Source organism: Alternaria incomplexa (genome assembly GCF_024043165.1).
Source record: "Alternaria incomplexa strain BMP 0042 chromosome Unknown scaffold_9, whole genome shotgun sequence".
NCBI classification, from domain to species: domain Eukaryota; kingdom Fungi; phylum Ascomycota; class Dothideomycetes; order Pleosporales; family Pleosporaceae; genus Alternaria; species Alternaria incomplexa.
The window spans coordinates 1,046,742-1,067,326 of record NW_026249858.1 but is presented as its reverse complement, the minus strand read 5'-3'; the positions used below and the strand labels follow the sequence as shown (position 1 = coordinate 1,067,326).

Sequence of the window (20,585 nt, the reverse complement as noted above, 5' to 3'; positions counted from 1 at the left end):
CCTAACGCCCCATCATCTCTGTCAACACACTCAGGTACTCTTCTTGCCCTGCGCGGCAGCGTCCAAATGCCATCTCATGACCTTCTCAAAGATACCCTTACCATCTCCCTCCATGACGTCTCCATGGCAAGGGATGATCCTGTTGAACCCCCACTTATTGATCCTCTCCATACTAGCCGAGAAGCCCTTCCTATCACTCGCACTAGTTCCATACCAAATAGTCCTCTGCTGCCACTTCGCATCACCCTTTGTACTCTGCAGCGCCACAAAGATCTTCGTCAAGATGCCGCTATTCGGGTCAACCCCTGTTTTACTGAACTGCTCTGTAGCAGGCAGATTGAACATGAGATCAGCCTGTATGAGAGTGCGGGTAGGGCGGTGATGGAAGACGAGCTCCTTGTTGACGTGCGAGGGGACGTATTCCCAATCGAACTCCGCGTCGAATTCGGGGGAGATGGTCTCGACGCGTTTGTCGGCGCTGAAGAGGATCGAGAAGGGGACGTTTTCGTCGTTTTGCTTTGCGCGCTTTTCGGGGAGGACGTCGGGGCCCATGACTTGCGCGTTGGGGTATTCTTTGTGCCAGGGGCCGAGGAAGATGTGGTGCTGTTACGTATAATGTTAATAACGGTCGCAGGTGTTCTTGTGGGCTGATACGTACTTCTGCGTCTAGGGCGGCGATGTATTTTACTTCGCCCATCTCAGATACTTTCTGCTTGACATCCTCGGTCAATGCGACAGGAGAGAAGACGGCGAGGGAACCGGATTCGAGGCGCACTGTTCTTGCGCGTTAGCAGTTGCATGTGAAGTGTTCGTTGGGCACAGCATACCAATCGTTCCTCTTCCGCCAATCTTCACGCGACCGAATCTCCAGAAGGGCACTGACAGAGTGGTGATTACGCGCGGAACAACGTCGCGAATCACCATAACACTAGCGGGGTCGGAGGGTACGAGTTTCGACGACATGCTGGCCTTTGTGGACTGTAAAAAATCCGGGTGAAGAAACTCAGTGTGGAGAGAAGAGATGTTGTGAGGATGCGCCGGATGCTTGGTATCTAGGATAGAAGACGTAATGCGGCGAGACCCTTGATGACGCAATGTTCAAGATTGGAGTGAAGCGACTTTGAAACTGCAATGTAGCAGCCATGATGCGGGATCTTAGCTATATACCACTGCAGATTTCTCGGTCCGCTCGAAGGATAACAATTTGTCCGCTCGTAATGAGCGTGTGGAGAAATGTCATTCGAGTGAGGTGTTGGTGTGTCGCGTGGAATTGCAGGGAGCGTGAGCCGAGGTGTCCCGCGACGCGTCGGGCTTTGTCAGCTACGTCACCGCTTTGTAAACTCCAAAATCTAGAACCTTGGGTTTAGATGGGAGCATACTTCGCGATTGCAGATCGAGATGCAAGTAAATAAGTAGAGTTCATAATGAGTTGATTTACACGGCTGCACATAGATCATCATCCAACATGAACTCTCGATCCATAGCCACATTCGCATGCTACTTCTAAATTCGCATCTCGCGATTTGGTCTTCGGTGTTCCCAGTAGCGTTTCTAGGGGCCGCCGACCACCGACCCACATCATCAGTGGGCTCGCGTCGCGTCCTGTTCTAGAAACTTTCCTTTTGGATGGAATGCTCGGACGAACTTGAGCGGCGCCCAAGATGCGAGTATTTGGAAGCATCGCAGACTGGCTTGCTGGCCAGACGTGTCGTCTTGTGTAAGGTGATTCTGCCTCGTGCGAGGTCTCACCTAGCATTCTCAGCGCTAAGCTCTGCCATCAATCCTCCAGCATCCCTTTCTTTGGCGTCTTCGTCAAGCCTTTTCTGGATGAACGCGTTCATCTCCTTGACCTTCTGCAGAGCAACATTCGTGCAATTCAGCAGAGCCAGCGGGTTTATTGTCGCTCCTCCGTACTTTGCAATCTGACACAGTTCGCCGTGCTTGTTCATTGTGAGAATGACTTCTCCCTGCCTGACTTGCTCTTCAGCCAAGTTTGCATCAACCAAAAATATCTCTCCCTCAAAGTATGAAAACGTAACACAGAGCGGCTGGTGTAGGATCGACAACGGTATGGGTTCGCGCTCGCGCACACTGAGAATGGTCGCCTTCTCGCCTTCTACTTGTACGTCTGGTCTTCGGAAGTGTTGTAACGCAGCCATGACGGCTATGCACGATGCATCGATCAGCCCGCCGTCATGGTCGATGATATGTACGTCAGCGCGGAGAGCAAAGCACTTTAAGCCAGCGATGATGCAGAGCGATTCGGTGTCAAGAGCGTTGGAGCGACGGATGGCTTTCTCGAGGATGCGCGAGAGGATGACTTCGGCATCTGTAGGACTAATTTTTCAGTCAGATATGCCGAACTGCTAGTAGGCCTTAAGAAGAACATACCGACCAACCTCAAAGGCTGGAGAAGCCATTGGAGAGAACTCTGTGACTATTTGAAAGATACCATCAAACTTGCGCTCTGGTAATGGTGTCGTCACGTCTACTGATATGCGCGCAATGACTCTGAGAAGTGTTAGCTTGCGCATATGGCCTCCCAGTAAATCATGTACCTTGTCTTGCCTAACTGAACATCTGCGACGCCATATTCTTCTCCAAATGTGAGCTCGAGTGGGCGGAAGGCGTCGAATGCGCGTCGGTCGATTCGTATCTGTTCCTGCAGCGCTTGCTTGATGAACTCGCGCTCATTTAGCGATATCTCAGCTTCTCGAGGCATCTTGACCTTCTGCAGCAAATGCGTGAGGTTGTTGGTGAAATGGTAGTTGTTGTAACGGCCATAGAAAATGCGGCGGCGGGGAATTGGAATCGCCGGTGCTCTAGCGCGATTTACGAGTTCAAGCTTCTGTGCACCATTTCTTCTACACATCACCACTCACCACGTCAACCACGCGCAAGACTTCCGAAACTCGTACCAGCCCATCGTACCATTGAAAAATAATATAAAGACACGATGACGACCGCCCACAGACCCACCTTCGATCCCGCGCGCGGCAAAGAAGCTCAGCGAGGACCCGCCTACCACCAGCGACTACTCCCAGCGCACACAACACTCAAGCATAGACAGCCGGGACAGGGCGGCGATGCCGACATACAGCGCGATCTTCGCGCCGAACTCCTGGAGGCCGAGGCGCGTCACATCGCGAAGAAGAATGGCACCTACGTCGAGCCGGAGGCAGCAGCTGAGGCTGGCAATGCGCACAAGCGTCAGATCGATGCTGTACCGGCAGCCGAAGAGGGGGAAGAGGATGAAGCAGCTCAAAAACGGCGGCGCATAGAAGTCTTGGAAAAGTTCAGAGACGTGGACGCCGACGATAGCAGTAGTGAGAGCGAGAGCAGCGACGACGAGTAAGTGCGAAGATGTGTTATCACCCAACCCGTTGACTAATGATGTCCCAGCGACGAAGACGAAGAGGATGAAACCGCGGCCCTCATGCGCGAGCTAGAGAAGATCAAGAAGGAGCGCGCCGCAGCCAAAGCCAAAGAGGAGGCAGAACGCGCCGCAGAAGAGGAGCAACAACGCGAAATCGATGTCGCCCGAGGCAACCCCTTGCTCAACGCGAAAGACTTCACCATGAAGCGACGATGGGACGACGATGTCGTGTTCAAGAACCAAGCACGAGGTACCGAAGACAGGAACAAAAAGAAGGAATTCATCAACGACATGCTGCGATCCGACTTCCACAAGAAATTCATGGTATGTGTCCCTTGATTGACCCTCCAGTATACTTCTAACACCACGCGACAGTCCAAATATATCCGATGAGGTCATCACCTTCAGCTATTCGTCCTTTCCGATTCTCGATTATCATGCATTGCACTTCTGCCGTTAGACACCTTGGCGCACAGGTTCTGGATCTTTCAGATGGGCTTTAGGGAGTGTGGGATACCCCAGATCTTGGCAGACACGGAGTAGCCAGTGACGGAACAGCACCTAGCGGGACTCTTATCGCTATCATGGATCAGCGGCGACGACCACCATTTCGGGATGTCAGCTTTATCTCTGGCCTCAATCTTTACAACAAATCGATCCAATGAGTGCCGACCTACAAGTCCCGACCACGCATTCAAGGCGTGAAAAAGGAACCATCGTGAAGTTGAGGCCAGCGGCTCGTTCGATCCAAAAGTATCCAAGGATCAATCAAAAGCGGCCCCGGTATCGCAAACTTGCATAGCATCGACAGCTCACGTAGGATTCAGTTTAGCCACTATCTCCTCCGACCCACATAAGCGGAACTTAGCGTACTACAAGGAATACCAAGCACACCTTGGCCGGGTCTTCCACCCTCTTATAGAGCTTCTGATCGCATGATCTACGCCTCCCCCAGCAAGGTGACCTCATAAGGCTTTTGGACTCCTTAACACATGCCAGTTATGCTCGGGCTAGCACACGGCAGATAGTAAAGGAAGGGTGCATGAACGATATATAGTCCACGATGGATCTCCGCGTATTCGTGGTAACATAACACTACCTACTACCTACCGTCCATACTTTCCGATATCGAGTGATATCAACCTGAACATACACCCAAACACTCAAAGTTGTCACATAATCACAAGCAAACATGGCAGGCTATGGAAACCGCACAGCCCCAGACTACACCGCAGAAGACCTGCAAGACCAACACAGCACCACACGTCTCGGTCTCGTAGACTCTCACACCCCATACCATAACCCCCACGAAAAGCACGGCTCAGGTATAACAGGTGGCGCAGGATTCGGTAATTCCACCCTCCCCCTTCCCTCTTCTCATCGCCCTCCCTATGCAAACGCTCTCCCACGCACACGCCTAACGTTCCTAACACCTACCCAGGAAACAAACGCTCCTCGTCCACTCCCGACACCGACACCTCTGAATTTCGTTTTGGCAGCCACTCCGACACAGCGCCTTATTCCAATGGGACAGCCATGGGCAGCGGATCTACAGGCGGCGCAGGGTACGGCAATAAGACGGGGGAGATGAGCGGGCCAGAGCCAGATTCTCTCTTGGGGAAGGTAGTGGAAAAGGTGGGTGGTATGGTCAAGAATGATAAGATCGAGGCGAAGGGGAGGGGTATGAGGGAGAAGGAGGGATTTGGGAGTGTGGTTGAGTGAGTTGACTGGGCAATGGATTGCAGCTGCGTGTGCTTTCTCAACGAAGCTTCGATTCTTTTTGCACCAGAACAGAAACTTTGAAGGGTTTGTTTGATCGCTAATCGCTTTTTTATTCATACTATATCACTATTCCAAGTACATGAGTGAGACAAAAGGAGTGTAGTCATCGCTGTAGAAAGCAAATCCCCCGAACCGAGTCCATGATAGTCCTGAAATGAGTGTAGTAAGAAATCCAAAGCGGTACAAACGTCGCATCCTACAGCTTAACATCTGCTTGCAATATCGAAACTAGAGTCCAATGCCCGGAAGTTGAACGATGGGTGTTACTACCGGTGCAGCGATGGAAAGTACTGGTCCAAGGATGGGGGTTGCGACTGGTGCAGCGACGGAGACGACGGGGTTTAGGATGGGTGTTGCCGCTGGCACGACCGCAGAGAGTACTGGGTTTAGGATGGGTGTCGCGACTGGTACTACGACGGAGAGGATGGGTGTCGCCACTGGTACTACGGCGGAGACTACTGGTTCAAGGATGGGTGTTGCCACTGGTAGAACGACAGAGGCCACGCCGGAAACCACAGGCGCTACGACTGAAACCACAGGCGCCACGACGGAAGCCACACCGGAAACCACGGGTGCTACGATAGAAACCACGGGTGGGACGACAGCGGAGACCACTGGTGGAATAGCGGAAACCACACCAGAGATGACTGGTGGGATGGCAGACACCACAGGCGGGATGGCAGAAACCACGGGTGGGATGACAGGTGGAAGTGCAGACACCACGGGTGGAATGGTCGGGGTGGTTGGCGTAGTAGGAGCGACACATTTGAGTCCGCTGACCTTGATCTTGGAGCCGATTCCAGAGGAAGTAGTGCAGCACTTGATCGTGCCGCCGCAAGGGGTACCGAAAATCTGGACAGTGCCGAGGATGTTGCCGAGAAGCGTGTTGATGATGTTGAACAGTCCGCCGGGCAGGCAGATCTGCTTGAAGCTTCCGGCAGGGCATGTTGGAGCTGCTCTCGGTTCAAGTTCCATGGTGGGCACTGCTGAGACAGTGGCTACCACAGTGAAGACGGAGAGGATGGTGGAAGGCTTCATCTTGGTGTTGGAATGAAGAGGAGGTTTGGGTTGTAAAAGATGATGGGATGATGAGAAGAAAGGTGCTTAGTAGTTGTGATGCTGTGAGTTGTTCTGATGATGATGATGGCTATGGGCGAAGGGTGGTAGGTCTTATATAGACACTCCAGCTTGCTCAGGTGAAGCGCACCCTCTATCTGCTCTCATGGCTTGTACCTTCCCCCGATCGAGATCATGTCTGCCCAGGCTACACCAAGCATAGCTGAACTCACTCCAGCTCGTCTGGATGCAAGAAGCCCCTCGGTAAAACGTACGAGACTTGGCACTAATGGCGGTTGAGGTCATTGTGAGTCTCAAGCGCAAGCCTCGTTCCAAGATGTCATTTCGTCCATCGCATGATGATAGTGTCCTCGATGATAAGAGAGTACGCCACAGTTCGAAGCGAACTTTAGGGTGACGGTCTGGAGTTGTGATACCAAACTCCCCTACGTGAAGAGCTCACTGTCTCCAGTAGTCTGCATGAGAGACGGAACTAATCCAGGTCTGTCTACGATCAGCGCAAACATAGCGGCAAATCCGCTGTCACTTGAAGCCACTTCTGTCAGGACCTTCTGTGGCAACGCCCACATTTGGGCGTGACAGTTGCTATAATCACGTGCACTTGCTGTTTCTGGATATCCTCCGGCGCTTGATCTTGATTCTACGCCTGATTAGGGTGGGTACTGTTACTTTCCTGGCCTGCGGCTGGATGTTCGCGGAACAACTGGGGATCGTACGCTCCGGGCAAAAGCAAAAGGGACTTAGGGAAAGGTACCAAGGTACATGAGGCTGGGGCAACTAGCGTAGTATCAACATCATCTAGCTCTAAGCTCGTGTGTTATCGCGCTTAAAACGCGTGTATTGAGCCACTGACGATACAGTGCCAAAGAGACCCTTAGTGGCATCGTTCACCAAGGTCCGGGAGTGTAGACGCCCCTCTAGAGCTGACTCTACCCCTCTGACTACACTGCTCGGCTATTTTCAAGTTCTGATTTGCTGCTTTTTGGGCTCCACGTTCTCTTAGATCATAACAGCTCCACGGGGTAGGTATGGCCGAGACCTGGAGTTCATGGCAACAACTGTGGGTCACTGCTTGGTGATTGCTTTTTTGGGTTCGGACATTTCGTCTCTAACTGTGATGAACGGTTGAGATGGTGGATGGATGTATCTGCGCATCGAATGGCGGTGTTTCAATGGGTTCAGTAGACGTGTATCGAGGTACCCAGGCACTTGTCATCGCTTCGCGGCCGTAAAATGCGTGAGTTGTGTAGCTCAGCAGTGAGAACAAACGTCACAGGCGTGGCGAAACTAAAGAAGGGTCGGGTCGATAGCGTACCGACCCTTCTCGTTTCCAAGCCTTGCCCGTCGCCCACTCCCTATCATCCTGTCTTTCCCCTCTTAGACATTTACGCCACACATCCCCCTAGTTGCATCCCCGCACGCTCTAGTTTATGCACTACCGTTTTCCGCTGCGTGATATGGTCAGACGGTATAGCGCAAGAAATAGCAAACCTAAGCCGACCTCATTTTTCAACACCATGAAGCCCGACGTTCTGGACCTCGGGATGGTTCTCGACGTCGCTCTCGCCGGACCCAGGATATCGGAGCCGAAGCAAAGCCCTGCGCTCAATTATTCCGGAAAAGCAAAATGGTTTTGCATGAACTATCGGCCTGGAATACCTCCAGCTTAGCTGCACTGCCGTTGTCGTACCTTGCGTCCTTGCAGGTGGTGACGTCTTTACAGGGCTTATCCTCGGGCCAGCCCCTTACGCGTAACGGAACCCGCTGTCAAGGCAGTGACGGGTTTCGCTCCTTCCGAAGTTTGCTCGAAAGTCGTTCAGCATGGCTGGGCATTGACACGACGGCTAGGCAGCCGGGATATCAGAACATGTGTAATCTCTCCTGTCATGGCAATAGAGGCTTCTGCAATAGGCTGATTGACCAAGCTGTCAGCTATCACATTGCAACAAGCGTGGGTTCGGAACGGTGTTGTTAGCCAAGCGAGGCCGACGTTAGTTTGACCTTGCGCATCTGAGGCTATCCCCTCACTCGGACTACCGCAAGAGGATTCGTGATGAAAGAGAAGCCCGGCGGGTTCCATTCAGTGTGAGGTGCAAGTCTTCCGTATACGACTATATGATCTCTCCGGCTGCCCATTCCTTCACATACGACCATAGGACAATGAGAATTAGGCTTCCCGTCCGCTCAGCCATATACAAGCATTGTACCGGCGGATTAGTAGTTAGGTGGGTGACCACTAGCGAATCCCCGCTGTTGTATGTTTTTATCCTTTTTGCCATGTTGATCTTTTTTTGAACCTATGCCGAACAGGGGAAGACGCCGGCGATGAGGTGGGAACACCGAGGTAGCCTGGACTGGCTGATGGAGTACAGACGCGAGTGGGTGATCAGAAACGCAGTGGATAGGTGGAGAGTAAGTTGTATTTTGCAAGAGCCGCTGAATGAACAAACTCGCAAGGCTAGTATGTCTGAAATAGAGGGCAAATAGATCTTGCAAGCTTGTCAGCAATGCCACCAGGCAGAGAAAGTGGTAGAAATACCATTGATAGATCGTTGAGGTATCTTAGAACGCCGTAACCCATTTTGTCTACATCGCGGCGCTTGAGGATGCTGCCGCGACGCCCAAACTCCATGCTTCTTCCCATGCTATTCCTTGTACACTCTCCCATATAACCGAGATCCATATATTTCTGTAGATTCTGCCATTCTCCGAACGCATGTGACGGCGCCCAGAGCAGCAACTGAAGCCACCTCAATGATTCCTGAAATTCTTCTTCTGGTAGAACAGATCCGTCCTACTACTACCCAGATTTATAATCTTCGGACATCCATCCCGGTCCTTCTCCAGGCGCGTACACTCGAAGCAGTAGAAGGCGTCTGAGATACCCTCGCCACCGCATACGACGCACTTGTTCTGGTAGTTGCCGAAGGAGCATTCGTCGCAGATGCGGGCGAGGGTGGTCGGGCGCACGTAGGAGTCGCAAACGGGGCATTTGCCGTCGCACTTGTCGCAGAGGCGGCCGATGGAGATGCCAGACTGCTTGCGGCACATGACGAGATCGCTGCGACAAGTGTTAGTATGCGCGACTCTTTGAGGTGAGAGGGTACTTACGGATGATGGCGAGACATGACGGAAGGTTATGAGGGTGGTGACGAATATGGACGTGTTCAGTATCGCAGGTTTAGTAGAGCTTGGTGTCTCGTCGTGACGGGGGCGTTGGTATGGTGGTGGCGCGTGACAGTGAGACAGAAAGTCGGTCGTGAAAGTCAGCTTCGGTGGTCCGCTGCTAGCGTGAACTGAACCCATGCTCCGTGCACGAAGCTTCCATCGCGAGATCCCTGGGCCACCTACACCAATGACATCCACGCGTGCTTCTCTGATACTGCTTAGCACATATCAGAAGCGTCCAGAAACCCCATAGACGACGCGCGATACTGCTATGGACGGACCCATTGCATCGGCTGTAGTCCTCCCGGATGAACTATCACTGCCAGCCTCACCCCCGGCAAACGGCCACAAGAGACGACAAGAATCACTATCAGAAGACACCTCAAAGCGACCGCGACTCGAGAATGATACTGCCATCCAAGAAAGACGTGAATCTACTACCAAAGACACAAAAGACGACAAGCCTGCCCCTGTGCGACGCGAGAGAGGACGAGAGCGCAGATTATTTGGCGCCGCCTTGGGTGCACTCTCACAGAACTCTGCTACTACAGGACAGAAACGTCGCGCCGAGATCGAGAAGCGACAGCTAGCTCAGCGCAAGCAGGACGACCAAGAGAGCGAACAGAGGAAGACAGAGCGTGCAGCCAGGCGCAAAGAGCAACGATGGAAGGAACACAAGCTTCTCGAGAGGGATATGGTATGTCTTGACAGTCTACACCTGACGCTCTGGATGGGTGCTTACGATTCATAGATGCGGGCACGTCACGCAAATCTACTCGCCATGGCGCACTTCCTCCAGACCAAGTCAGAGCCACACCTCGTACGTTGCCGTCCACCTGATGACCCTGGTTCACAGCTGATCTTGCTCACAGTATTACAAACCCTGGGAAACCAGTCCCGACGAAGAAGACCGCATACGTGACCAAATGGCCGAAGCCGAAGAAACCGTCAAACGCGAGATGGAAGAGTACGAGGCTCGCCAACAACCGGATAATATGCGGAGACGGCGTGCATCCGAGGAAACAAAGGGTGATGCAGAGGGTGCAGACACCGGTAAGAACCATGATGCACATGCACCTCAAGAGACAACCACCACCAATGGCGAGACTAATGGTAGCGCCATCTCCCCCAAGGACCTGGACATGAAGGACCACCAGCCCGATACCCCTGACACCAATGCAAAAGTCGAGCGCGCCACTGAGGACATACAGAATAGCCACGGTGCAACTCACGAGACCGTAGCTGACACAACCATGAAGGAAGATGACGACGAGAACGGAGAGGATGTTGTCGAAGAAGCCGCCGAGGATACCGTCATCTATTGAGGATCACCCGGAAGCCCTTACCTTCTTGCCTTTACCCCAGACCGGCCCGATAGATCGCTGTTGGCGAGTCTCGATTGAAGTCGTTCGCAATATCGCCCTTGGTCCTGCCGCAACTTCTGCCAACCGGCCGCGTTGACTTACGGGGTCGGGTTCTTCCACCTTGGATATGCGACCGTAGCATCATCAAAGTCCTAGCAGCGATAGTCACAATGCTTCGCAAATTAATCAAAATATGGTCAATTGTGTCACGGCTCCTGCCATGTCACAGATGCTGCATTATCCGTCGATTATACATACAGGGTATAGCTTGTGTATGCGCTCCGGGCAGCACTGTACTCCTTCCGAATATCTGGGTCACGCATAATCTTTTGCACCTACCATTCCGGCACGGACGCCGGCAAACAACAGCTTACAGTACTCGCTTGCGGTTGTTCTCGCCTCATTCTGCATGCACAACGACCTACCTAGAACTCGGGTTGATAGATTGGACCCCACGGCGCGTGGGATTATCCTCAAACCGCCCATCTCCGAGCATAATATAGTAATATACATGCAACACTATCTTCAGCACAACGAACACTGACTTTGCGCTTCACGTGCAGGACCTACGCGTTGTGTAAACGACGAGAATCATGAAAGTGATGTCAGGGCTGAGATGATTACATACCCCACAATTGGGGTACCTCGGCATATCCGAATCTAGCAACCATCATCATGAATCTACAGCTTCGTCGTCAAAGACGACTCGCTTGCTTACCGCCATCGACACCCAAGGCTATCCTGACTATCGCTGCTATAACCCGAAATTCCAACCACCCTCGTCGCAATATATTTCCTTTTACCCTTTGTCGCACAGACATCACGTCATGCCTGTCCAACCAATTGACCCTGTGTCAGACCCTCGTGTCGAACACAAGACTGCGCAGCTCAACGGACAAACATACCATTACCTATATGCGGTACCAAAGTCTGGCGAGTATACGCATACCGTGTTTCTGGTGAGTGGTGTTTGGTGGCTGTTATGCGATGCCGGCAAATTCCGCACCTTCCTCTGTTGGAAAGGGTTCTTTGGAATGAAGCAACATGATTGTACTGACTGTCTTGCAAGATTCATGGTTGGCCCGATCTATCGATGGGATGGAGGTATCAGATTCCTCTCTTAGTCGACATGGGGATGCGGGTTGTTGCGCCGGACATGATGGGATACGGTGGGACGGTAAGGCGAACCCAGAGGTCTCGCGACTCGGGGGGAATGACCGAAGCTGAGATGTTCAGGATGCTCCTAAAGTTCCGCCAAACTCCATCAAGTTGTATGGGCTCAAGCGAGCGTCAGATGATATTGCTGCGCTGGCCAAAGAAGTCAATGCGCCGCAGATCATTCTTGGTGGTCATGACTGGTAGGTGTCTGCTGTATGTATGCATCGAGAGATTCGTCTACTAACACCTTGCTCAGGGGAGGTTTCGTCGTCTGGCGAGCTGCTCAGTGGTAAGTCCCCGGGCATGTTGACTACCATATACGGTACCAACTCACTACCCCCACAGGTACCCCAAGCTCATCACACACGTCTTCTCAGTTTGCACACCATATACCGCTCCTTCCGACAAGTACTTCTCCACCGAAGATCTGGTCAAAGGTCCATTACCCCAATTCGCCTACCAGATTCATCTCGCTTCGGGCGAAGTGGAAAAGAGCGTCAACGATGAGCAGTCGATCAGGCAATTCCTGAGCGGCATGTATGGAGCCAAGGGACCAAACGGCGAGGTCACGTTCGTTCCCGAGAAGGGAATACTGGTCGAAAACTTGCCAAAGATCGGTGAGAGCAAGATTCTGAATGGAAAGGTACGTGATGATCTCTTATGCTGGAACGCGTGTCGAGTACGGGATCGAAGGAAACAAAACTGGATGATTGCCGTGAGAGACAAATGTGTTACCTTTTGAGGGGATGCTATGGGGTGGTTACGTCGCTCGACAGAGGCATTACCACTTCCGACATATCATGCATGAGGCGGCAAAGGGTTCCAAAAGATCGACTCGGCTCGACATCGAGATCGTCCCGTGTGAGACACACATCAAGATCGATATACTGCATCATTTTGTTTCAGGAAGACAGCTGAAGGATTTGCCAACAAGCGATGGTGTACTAACAGCGAATCAGTACCTAGACTACTACGTCAAGCAGTATCTCAACCACGGGATTCACCCCACATGTGAGTCCTCCCTCCCCAACCTACCACTCATCCACGATACATCTACCCATATCTGCACACCACTTCAAGCTCAGCCACTAACCCCTCAACCCAGTAAACTGGTATCGCCAACGCCGCACGAACTGGGAAGAAGACCAAGCGCTGCTCGACAAGAAGATAATCAATCAACCTGTCCTCTTTATCCAAGCCACGCATGACGGCGTGCTAAAGCCCGCAATGGCAAAGAGCATGGATAATTTCATTCCTAAGCTTACGAAGGGAGAGGTGGAGGCTGCGCATTGGGCGTTGATCCAGAAGCCAGAGGAGACGAATGCTATTATCCGCCAATGGCTTGAGGCGGAGGGGTTGGTAGGGAAGAAGAAGCGGGAGAGTAGTTTGTAGGAAGGGGGTTAGAGACACGGAATGTTGGAGGTCTTGGGATAATAATTGACCCGTCTCTTGAGCAAGTTTGTCTATCTTGGAGTACCCAAAATCTCACCATGCTGCCCAGCGAGCAGTGTATGCATGCCTGATTACTTTCTCCTACCCGTCGACCGAGAACGGCATATCATAGTTTACCGGGTACGAACTGACAGGCGATGGAGATTGCGGCTCTATCCGTGCTGGTGGCCTGACATGTGCCTCATGGCTTCCTTGTCCACGCAGCGATATCGCATTGCGCTAGACAAGCACGCGGAATCCTTTGCACTTCTCCGATGTGGAGTCGAAGCTGCCCGTTGAGTCTTGACTATAGCTTGTCCAAGATAGCGGACCTTGATACGAATTTGACGGTTACTAGAGACGGTACTTGATCGGTAAACGCAGGTGTGCGTCAGCGTACAGATGCGTTGTCTCGTTGAGACACGTCTTGACGCCGATACTCATCATCGACTACAAAGGATGCCGTGGCGGCACGTTGTGTGGATACATGATCTGCATCTTTTGCCTGATGCACAGGTACCTGCGGGCCATCAGCACACCACCGACTCAGTTCTTCCTCTTTATTTCACATAGTTCTGCTTCGCTTACGATCAACGGCAATTGTCAAGTACCTATAGCTCAAAAGTGAAGCGTGAGATGTGTGGTGGTATCTCGGTATCTCCGGAGGTTCTAACCATAAAAGTACCGGCAAAAGTAGTAGTAGATACGCCGCCTTGGAATTTTGGCACCGGGTTGTTCCTCTGGACTCTTGTCCCGCCTTGACTCAGGTCTGCGGATTAGCGCTTCTTGATATTCTTCCACGCGAACTTCATGGGCAAGAAGATACTTTGGTGACAGAGTGCTCGAGACTTTCCTGGTAAACTGTTTTGAGATTATGGCGGATGCAGGTCCCCTCCGTCCGTGCGCAATCCGGAGTTTTGGTACCCACTGCGTAATACAGCCAGTCAGGAAGCGGCGTTGTGCATTGTGGCAACCTCGTGGCCCTGAGTAGGTTGCGACATGCAATGCTTTTTTTGCGACAACATGTCGATACGGAGAGGGGCTTCCGCAACCTCCGCAGCTTGTTTTGGGCGGGGTGCGCGATAGGGGAAACGGTACCTCTACATCCGACAGACCGCCTGTCTGAGGAATACGTATCCTTAAGCCCGGGGTCATGGTGGTTGGATACTGTGGCGTAGGCAGCTTTGAAGGGAAGCGAGTAAGGTGAAATTGCTCACCGCCGCGGCACCGTCGTGCAAGCGCTTGACATATATTCGACGTAGATCGCGAAAACGTGCTCATGCTCAGGTTGACAAAGGGTTACAGGAAACTCTCAAACTGGGTATGATGGTCTTCGCTCACCGCCTACTGCTTTCAGAGGGCCATGCATGAGGGTCGTGGAGTCGGTCGCTTGGTGGAGCGACATCCCGGTGTTCTTTTACGTTCATGGACAGGGTCTATAGTAGCGTTGAATATACCTGGGGCGTTGAGGTAGACGCATGCGCAGTGCGAACGAGAAGTACCTTGCTTATCAGTAGGGCCATTATTCTATTGCATCTCGTAGCTCGTCGCGCCGGAGCTGGGAGCGCACTGGCTGGATAGGTACATTAGGTATACTCGTTAGTCGAGTCCTGGGCGCATCCTGGTGTGCAAAGAAGTTAATCTCAACACTGCTGGGCATGCTCGGATCCACCATGGTGCTCTGCCGTGCAACGTTTGATGGAACATAGATCGAGTGGCCGTCAACGTTTGTTTTGCCGTCCCGCTGCTGCAGTTTGCTCGGCAGCATGCCAGACGACAGTGGTTGTCGAATGGGAGAGCAGGTCGGGCGGTCGGAGAGATACGTAAACGCTTGTTGCGGGTCGGCTTAGTAACGACATCTCATCTTGCTCGTGGCCGCTTCCCTGTCAAGTGCTGGGCCTGCCATGTACCCGCGATCACCGTTGTTCCTCCGAATCCTTCACCACCGACACTCGACCTCATTTCTCGGTCGAGATGGTAGATCTGGGACGGCATTGCAGCGCGCTACCGGTGCTTCTTCGCCATTGTCATGCAGATGCTGGCACATGTCAATTTCCATGGCTTCTTGGTGGCCACACCTCGGTCAAAGGTGCAGCTGTTGACTATTAGCTATCCCTTGGGCCAGTCGTTCGTGCAGTTGGCGTTGAGGTCGCTCCGATAAGAGGCCCTTGTACTTTCTTGTCCCGGCAGTTCGGTCGCGCGTAGGACGAATTTCGTCAATGGGCTGCTCGGTAGCCAAACCATGACCCATGCCCACCCTCCAACCGACATTCAGCCAACGGGTCTGCTACCACACACACCACAGTTGCCCCAGGAGGATCCCGCTAAGGGGCCGCACTACGGGACTGATTCCATGCTCCCCAGAGTAGTCCAGGCTGGAGGCGCACCGTTGGGCGTGAGCCGTTTGCACATGGGCAATATATCCGGGATTTTATATTGCAAAAGTGACTTCGGGAAGTCTTCTGGAATATCAGCCAGATACGCTAGCCAGTCAGCGGTCGAATTTTCCCGTCGGTATGCAGGCCCTAAGAATCCAAGATTGATGATGCACTGGGGGCAGAGGACGACTTATGGTTTGAGCTTTGGCTTAGCGGTAACGACATGCTAACGCCGAGACAGGACAGCCTGCATATCAGGCTGATGTTTCGCGCGTCCTGCCCAGGGATCTGTGGTTCTGCAGGGCCACTACAACCGACAGGTTCGCTGCCGTAAATCCCAACACAACCTTTGGCAGCGGGCTCCACAGCCGTGCAGTGTGCCTTATCGCTGTTTCACAACGCCGGCGGGTTTCTGATAGACGGCCACTACACAAGACAAGACGTGTTCAAGATACACATTGCATTATGACATTGCTCCTATATCGCATCTTGCGTGTGCACGTCCCGGAGCTATACGGTGTTGATCCGGCAAAACGAGTCTAACAATGCTTGAGTCCCCAGATACTAGCTCGCTGGGCGAATAACAAGAGCTCCCGGTCGTGTACCCACAAGAAGATCTAGCCCCATATATACACACAGAGTAACGGGATAAAGAAAAGACTACGCGAGGCCTACCGTACCAAGTAGCTCTGGTCGCGCATCCCTATCCATGCTCGTCCCGCCAGTTTGATACGCCTAGCAAATGACGTGGAACCTTTGAATCTTCCCTCATGCGATGCCATTATCTCGCCGATGCACCAACCTGAGGCAAGCCCAGCTTGTGCCAGGCCACCGTTGATCGAAATGGGCCTTCTCAACAACTATATCAGACTCCACGCTCCCGTGGGGTGGGCTTCTGTTAGCTATTTCTTCCTCACTTCTTCCCGCTCCATTGCCACCATCCCCCATACTGCCAAAATTTTCTCGTAATGGCTCCCTCAGCTCTCGCAGATATCTATCCAATCCCAACGAGGCACTACTCCAAGTCCTCGACTGTCGTAGCTTCGGTCTTACATGGGCCAAGGGATTTGCGGCTCGTATGCCTTCCAATTTCGTTACACATCCCACGTCTACCCACTACTCGTGGGGGTTTTGGTGTATATTGAGCATCTAAACGTGAAGCTAACGAATCCAATTAGGAAACTCGTACCATTACGGATCCCGCCGCCAATGAACTCCAGATCGCTATCAAGGCCACTGGACTGTGCGGAAGCGATTGTTCCTACTACAGCAAGTTCTGCAACGGTGATCTGCAGGCTTGCGAGCCGTTGTCACTAGGCCATGAGTCTGCTGGGGTTGTGGTTGCCATCGGCGAGAGTGTTACCGGCTACCAGATTGGCGATCGTGTTGCTCTGGAGGTAGGTGTGCCGTGCGACAACTGCAGGTCATGCCAACGGGGACGCTACAATCTCTGCCCGAAGATGAGGTTTCGGAGTAGCGCCAAATCTGTGCCTCACTTCCAGGGGACGCTTCAGGAACGCATCAACCATCCAGCGAAATGGTGCCACAAGTATGTCGTGCATGATCGACCCGAAGCCGAACTTAGCTGACAACTTAAATCAGACTACCTTCGCATGTTTCCATGGAATCGGCTGCGCTTCTGGAGCCTCTTTCTGTTGCCATCCATGCAACAAGAAGAGCCCAGATCGAGCAGGGTGACACGGCCATTGTTTTTGGCGCAGGCACAGTCGGCCTTCTGACAGCTGCGATGGCCAAGGTGTCTGGCGCCACAACCGTTGTCATCGCAGACATCGACTATGGACGAATCAACTACGCCTTGGCGAACGGCTTCGCCCACAAGGGCTATATCGTGACCCCGCAGAAACATGGCAACGAGACTGCTGAGAAGTTCGCCGTAGCCAAGGAGTTGGCTGCCGATGTTATGCAGATTGCATCCCAGAACGAGCCAGACTTTGAAGGTGCTGATGTCACCTTTGACTGCACTGGAAAGGAAATCTGCATGCAAGCTGGACTATACGTAAGTCTCTCCCGGAAACAATCGCAAACCTAATCCTGATTTCTCGTAGGCGACAAGGCCTGGCGGCAAGCTCATCATGGTCGGAATGGGTACGCCAGTTCAGACACTACCCATGTCAGCATCTCATCTGAAGGAGGTCGACATCATTGGCATCTTCCGCTACGCCAACACCTACCCCACTGGTATCAAGATCCTGTCTGCCGGTGTACTTCCGAGTCTTGACAACATGATCACTCACAGGTTCCATGGGTTGACGTCGACAAAGGAAGCTTTCGAGCTCGCCGGCAAGACGGTCGACAAAGACGGCAAGCTTGTTCTCAAAGTCCTCGTCGAGATGTAAAGAAGCGAACGGCCCACGAAACCACTAATATGTACATTGAATTGTGTGGCATTCATAACGACGTGATAGAAACAACATAGAGAGATCGTCCGAAAGGCGGCGACCGCGGTCAGGCGTTTTGAAAGTCTGGAGCAAGACTAAGATACCATTCGCTTTTGGGTTGGATTGGATTTGGAGTTATGGAGTGTATTTGGCGATTGACGCAAAGATCTGGAGGCTAGGCCCGACCATGAATGATAATGCCATGATCGTACTCCGATGATAAACGCTCGCTTCGGTTCGTGATCCTTAATTTTGAAGTCTAAGAAAGAGGAGTGTAGTGAAAGCTGGATGATGACGGATCTTTCCCGTAGAAAGCGTGTCGCGCTGGAGTCGCGTTGACACTAGCGCTGAACGGGTAGCGCCTTGGCACAACCCCACGAATTGTGGCAGCTGCAGCCTAAGCAAGCTCCCCACCAAGACCATATCATTGCAATTGCCTTGCTGCTCGACTACCACTCCGACCTCCTACCACGATCTCGACCATCGTGAATCTCCCGGACGCGACATCAAACTACACTGCAGCAAATATGGTCGAATCATCAGGGAATCCACTCGTTTCGACTACCCGCGCCTCTGACGCAAGTCCAACAGTACAACTTCACCCGCTGGTACTCCTCACAATAACAGACTGTGTAACACGGCACACACTACGACAGCAGACAGGACCAGTAGTCGGAGCCATACTAGGCGCGCAAGATGGTCAGAATATCACGATGGAGGTTGCTTTCCAAGCAAAGCTCCTATCAAACCAAGACGGAGAGACGGTACTACACGACGAGTGGTTCAGCAAGCGTATCGAAGACTGTAAGTTTGTCTATACCTCCCGTATTCACATCCGAACGAAGCTTACGTTACTGTAGTCAAGGATGTACACAAGGAGCCACAATTAGACATTGTAGGCTGGTTTACCCTCGGTCCCGCCTCCGGTCCAGAACCTCACATCCTTCCTATCCATTCGCGCATATCCGAAGTCTACACCGAGTCTCCGCTACTCGTACTCTTCCATCCAGAAAATGCTTTCTCCAAAGAAACCGCTGCCGGAAAGCTGCCTCTTACCGTCTACGAGTCCTTGTCCGTCAATACAACGAGCGATCCGAATGATAAGGCTATGGATATCGACGGGGCCGTACAGGCAAAATCTACAAAGTTCAGAGAGCTAGTATACTCGATTGAGACTGGCGAGGCGGAAATGATCTCTGTCGATTTCGTCGCGCGGGGTGGTGGCAACGCTACTGCAGTGGAAGGCACAGCAAACGTGGCCGGTGCAGCGCCGGAGCCCTCAAGAACCGATGAGGTTACTGGGAAGCGGAATACACGAGGGAAGCAAAAGGAGAAGGAGAAGGAGAAAGAAAAGGATGCGCCAATCGATGAGTCAGTCATCTTGAATGCAGACGACGAAGAAGGTAGGTTCAGCCGCCCAAAAGCTTTACTTGGTACAGAAATACTAACCTTTGTCCAGTTCTCTCTTCGCTTACAGCCAAGATGAACGCCATTCGCATGCTGAGCCGACGAATCATGCTCCTGCGCGCATACATCGACTCGCTCCCAGCATCGTACCTCTCCGACCCTTCCCTACCAGTCAACGCCGCGCCAGACGCGCAACATCCCCTACCTCTAGACCACTCGATTCTCCGCAGTGTATCCGCCATGCTCGCCCGCTTGAATATCCTCGGCCCGCCAGACTCAGCCGCTTTCTCGCTTGAGTCTCAGCAAGAAGCATCAGATGTGCAACTAGTCAACCTGCTATCGTCCATTACAAACTCTGTATCCCTGGCAAAGGATCTCGGCCGGAAGAGCTCCATTGTGGAGCATGCCAAGACCCAGGGCAAGAACCGCATGGGCGGGTATGGCGGAGGTGGCAACTACGGCGGCGACGCCAATTTCTTCAATACTGTCATGAGCGGAGATTCTGGTGGCGACAGGTGGTGATCCCTGCCGATCCACCAGCATGAATGAACGGGTACGTTGGAGTCTACATTAGTCTAGAAACGAATATCCTGAGCTAACGCAGGCTTCTAGGTTATTTACGTTGCTGATGGTGCTCTAGATCGGCAAGGCGACGGAGCGTATGCGCGATGACTGACGGCCGTCATCCCCATGCGCTGTTCGATCCAGACGATATTCCCGACGAATTTGACTGGGACTTTGTCAACCAATGGTATTATGCCGTGTTCGCGATTCTCAGCATGGGGCCAGCTTATCTGCTCTTGATTATAGTGAGCCCGATCATGTTCCCACTAAGCATACTGGGGCTATGTTACTGGACAGGGTGGAGGACGTATCGGATCGTACGCAGATTGGGTCTGGCGACCTTGCACATGCTGGGGGCTGTTTTACACGCTTTACGTGATCTGATGCGTTTAGCTCAGCGATGAGATTTATGCATAGCGTTCGGCGCATGGGTGGGATTTGATAGACATGGCTATGAATGGCAGTGCGTAATTGACCTGCC

General features: G+C 52.6%; 9 protein-coding genes across 9 annotated transcripts; 6 read left to right on the top strand and 3 right to left on the bottom strand.

The window, feature by feature from the left end:
* Positions 1 to 30: 30 nt before the first annotated feature.
* J4E90_006707 (uncharacterized protein) lies at positions 31 to 963 on the bottom strand (the record flags this gene model as incomplete). The annotated part of the gene is made up of 3 exons (XM_051436252.1): positions 31 to 603; positions 659 to 774; positions 828 to 963. 3 exons carry the CDS (start codon positions 961 to 963, stop codon positions 31 to 33), a joined length of 825 nt encoding a protein of 274 aa, XP_051290046.1.
* A 782-nt stretch (positions 964 to 1,745) lies between these two features.
* J4E90_006706 (uncharacterized protein) lies at positions 1,746 to 2,722 on the bottom strand (the record flags this gene model as incomplete). Its single annotated transcript, XM_051436251.1, has 3 exons — positions 1,746 to 2,337; positions 2,392 to 2,511; positions 2,559 to 2,722. The coding sequence occupies 3 exons, from the start codon at positions 2,720 to 2,722 to the stop codon at positions 1,746 to 1,748; spliced, it is 876 nt and encodes a 291-aa protein (XP_051290045.1).
* A 234-nt stretch (positions 2,723 to 2,956) lies between these two features.
* On the top strand, positions 2,957 to 3,715 carry CWC15 (complexed with cef1p; the record flags this gene model as incomplete). Its single annotated transcript, XM_051436250.1, has 2 exons — positions 2,957 to 3,351; positions 3,403 to 3,715. 2 exons carry the CDS (start codon positions 2,957 to 2,959, stop codon positions 3,713 to 3,715), a joined length of 708 nt encoding a protein of 235 aa, XP_051290044.1.
* An 853-nt stretch (positions 3,716 to 4,568) lies between these two features.
* On the top strand, positions 4,569 to 5,098 carry J4E90_006704 (uncharacterized protein; the record flags this gene model as incomplete). Its single annotated transcript, XM_051436249.1, has 2 exons — positions 4,569 to 4,725; positions 4,818 to 5,098. 2 exons carry the CDS (start codon positions 4,569 to 4,571, stop codon positions 5,096 to 5,098), a joined length of 438 nt encoding a protein of 145 aa, XP_051290043.1.
* A 3,888-nt stretch (positions 5,099 to 8,986) lies between these two features.
* Positions 8,987 to 9,363, bottom strand: J4E90_006703 (uncharacterized protein; the record flags this gene model as incomplete). Its single annotated transcript, XM_051436248.1, has 2 exons — positions 8,987 to 9,296; positions 9,347 to 9,363. 2 exons carry the CDS (start codon positions 9,361 to 9,363, stop codon positions 8,987 to 8,989), a joined length of 327 nt encoding a protein of 108 aa, XP_051290042.1.
* A 311-nt stretch (positions 9,364 to 9,674) lies between these two features.
* Positions 9,675 to 10,728, top strand: J4E90_006702 (uncharacterized protein; the record flags this gene model as incomplete). The annotated part of the gene is made up of 3 exons (XM_051436247.1): positions 9,675 to 10,100; positions 10,155 to 10,223; positions 10,276 to 10,728. 3 exons carry the CDS (start codon positions 9,675 to 9,677, stop codon positions 10,726 to 10,728), a joined length of 948 nt encoding a protein of 315 aa, XP_051290041.1.
* An 866-nt stretch (positions 10,729 to 11,594) lies between these two features.
* Positions 11,595 to 13,317, top strand: J4E90_006701 (uncharacterized protein; the record flags this gene model as incomplete). The annotated part of the gene is made up of 7 exons (XM_051436246.1): positions 11,595 to 11,726; positions 11,837 to 11,944; positions 12,004 to 12,125; positions 12,182 to 12,214; positions 12,271 to 12,568; positions 12,885 to 12,936; positions 13,031 to 13,317. The coding sequence occupies 7 exons, from the start codon at positions 11,595 to 11,597 to the stop codon at positions 13,315 to 13,317; spliced, it is 1,032 nt and encodes a 343-aa protein (XP_051290040.1).
* A 3,385-nt stretch (positions 13,318 to 16,702) lies between these two features.
* J4E90_006700 (uncharacterized protein) lies at positions 16,703 to 18,091 on the top strand (the record flags this gene model as incomplete). The annotated part of the gene is made up of 4 exons (XM_051436245.1): positions 16,703 to 16,810; positions 16,913 to 17,283; positions 17,337 to 17,751; positions 17,801 to 18,091. The coding sequence occupies 4 exons, from the start codon at positions 16,703 to 16,705 to the stop codon at positions 18,089 to 18,091; spliced, it is 1,185 nt and encodes a 394-aa protein (XP_051290039.1).
* A 569-nt stretch (positions 18,092 to 18,660) lies between these two features.
* On the top strand, positions 18,661 to 20,062 carry J4E90_006699 (uncharacterized protein; the record flags this gene model as incomplete). Its single annotated transcript, XM_051436244.1, has 3 exons — positions 18,661 to 18,937; positions 18,994 to 19,536; positions 19,593 to 20,062. The coding sequence occupies 3 exons, from the start codon at positions 18,661 to 18,663 to the stop codon at positions 20,060 to 20,062; spliced, it is 1,290 nt and encodes a 429-aa protein (XP_051290038.1).
* Between the last annotated feature and the right edge of the window lie 523 nt (positions 20,063 to 20,585).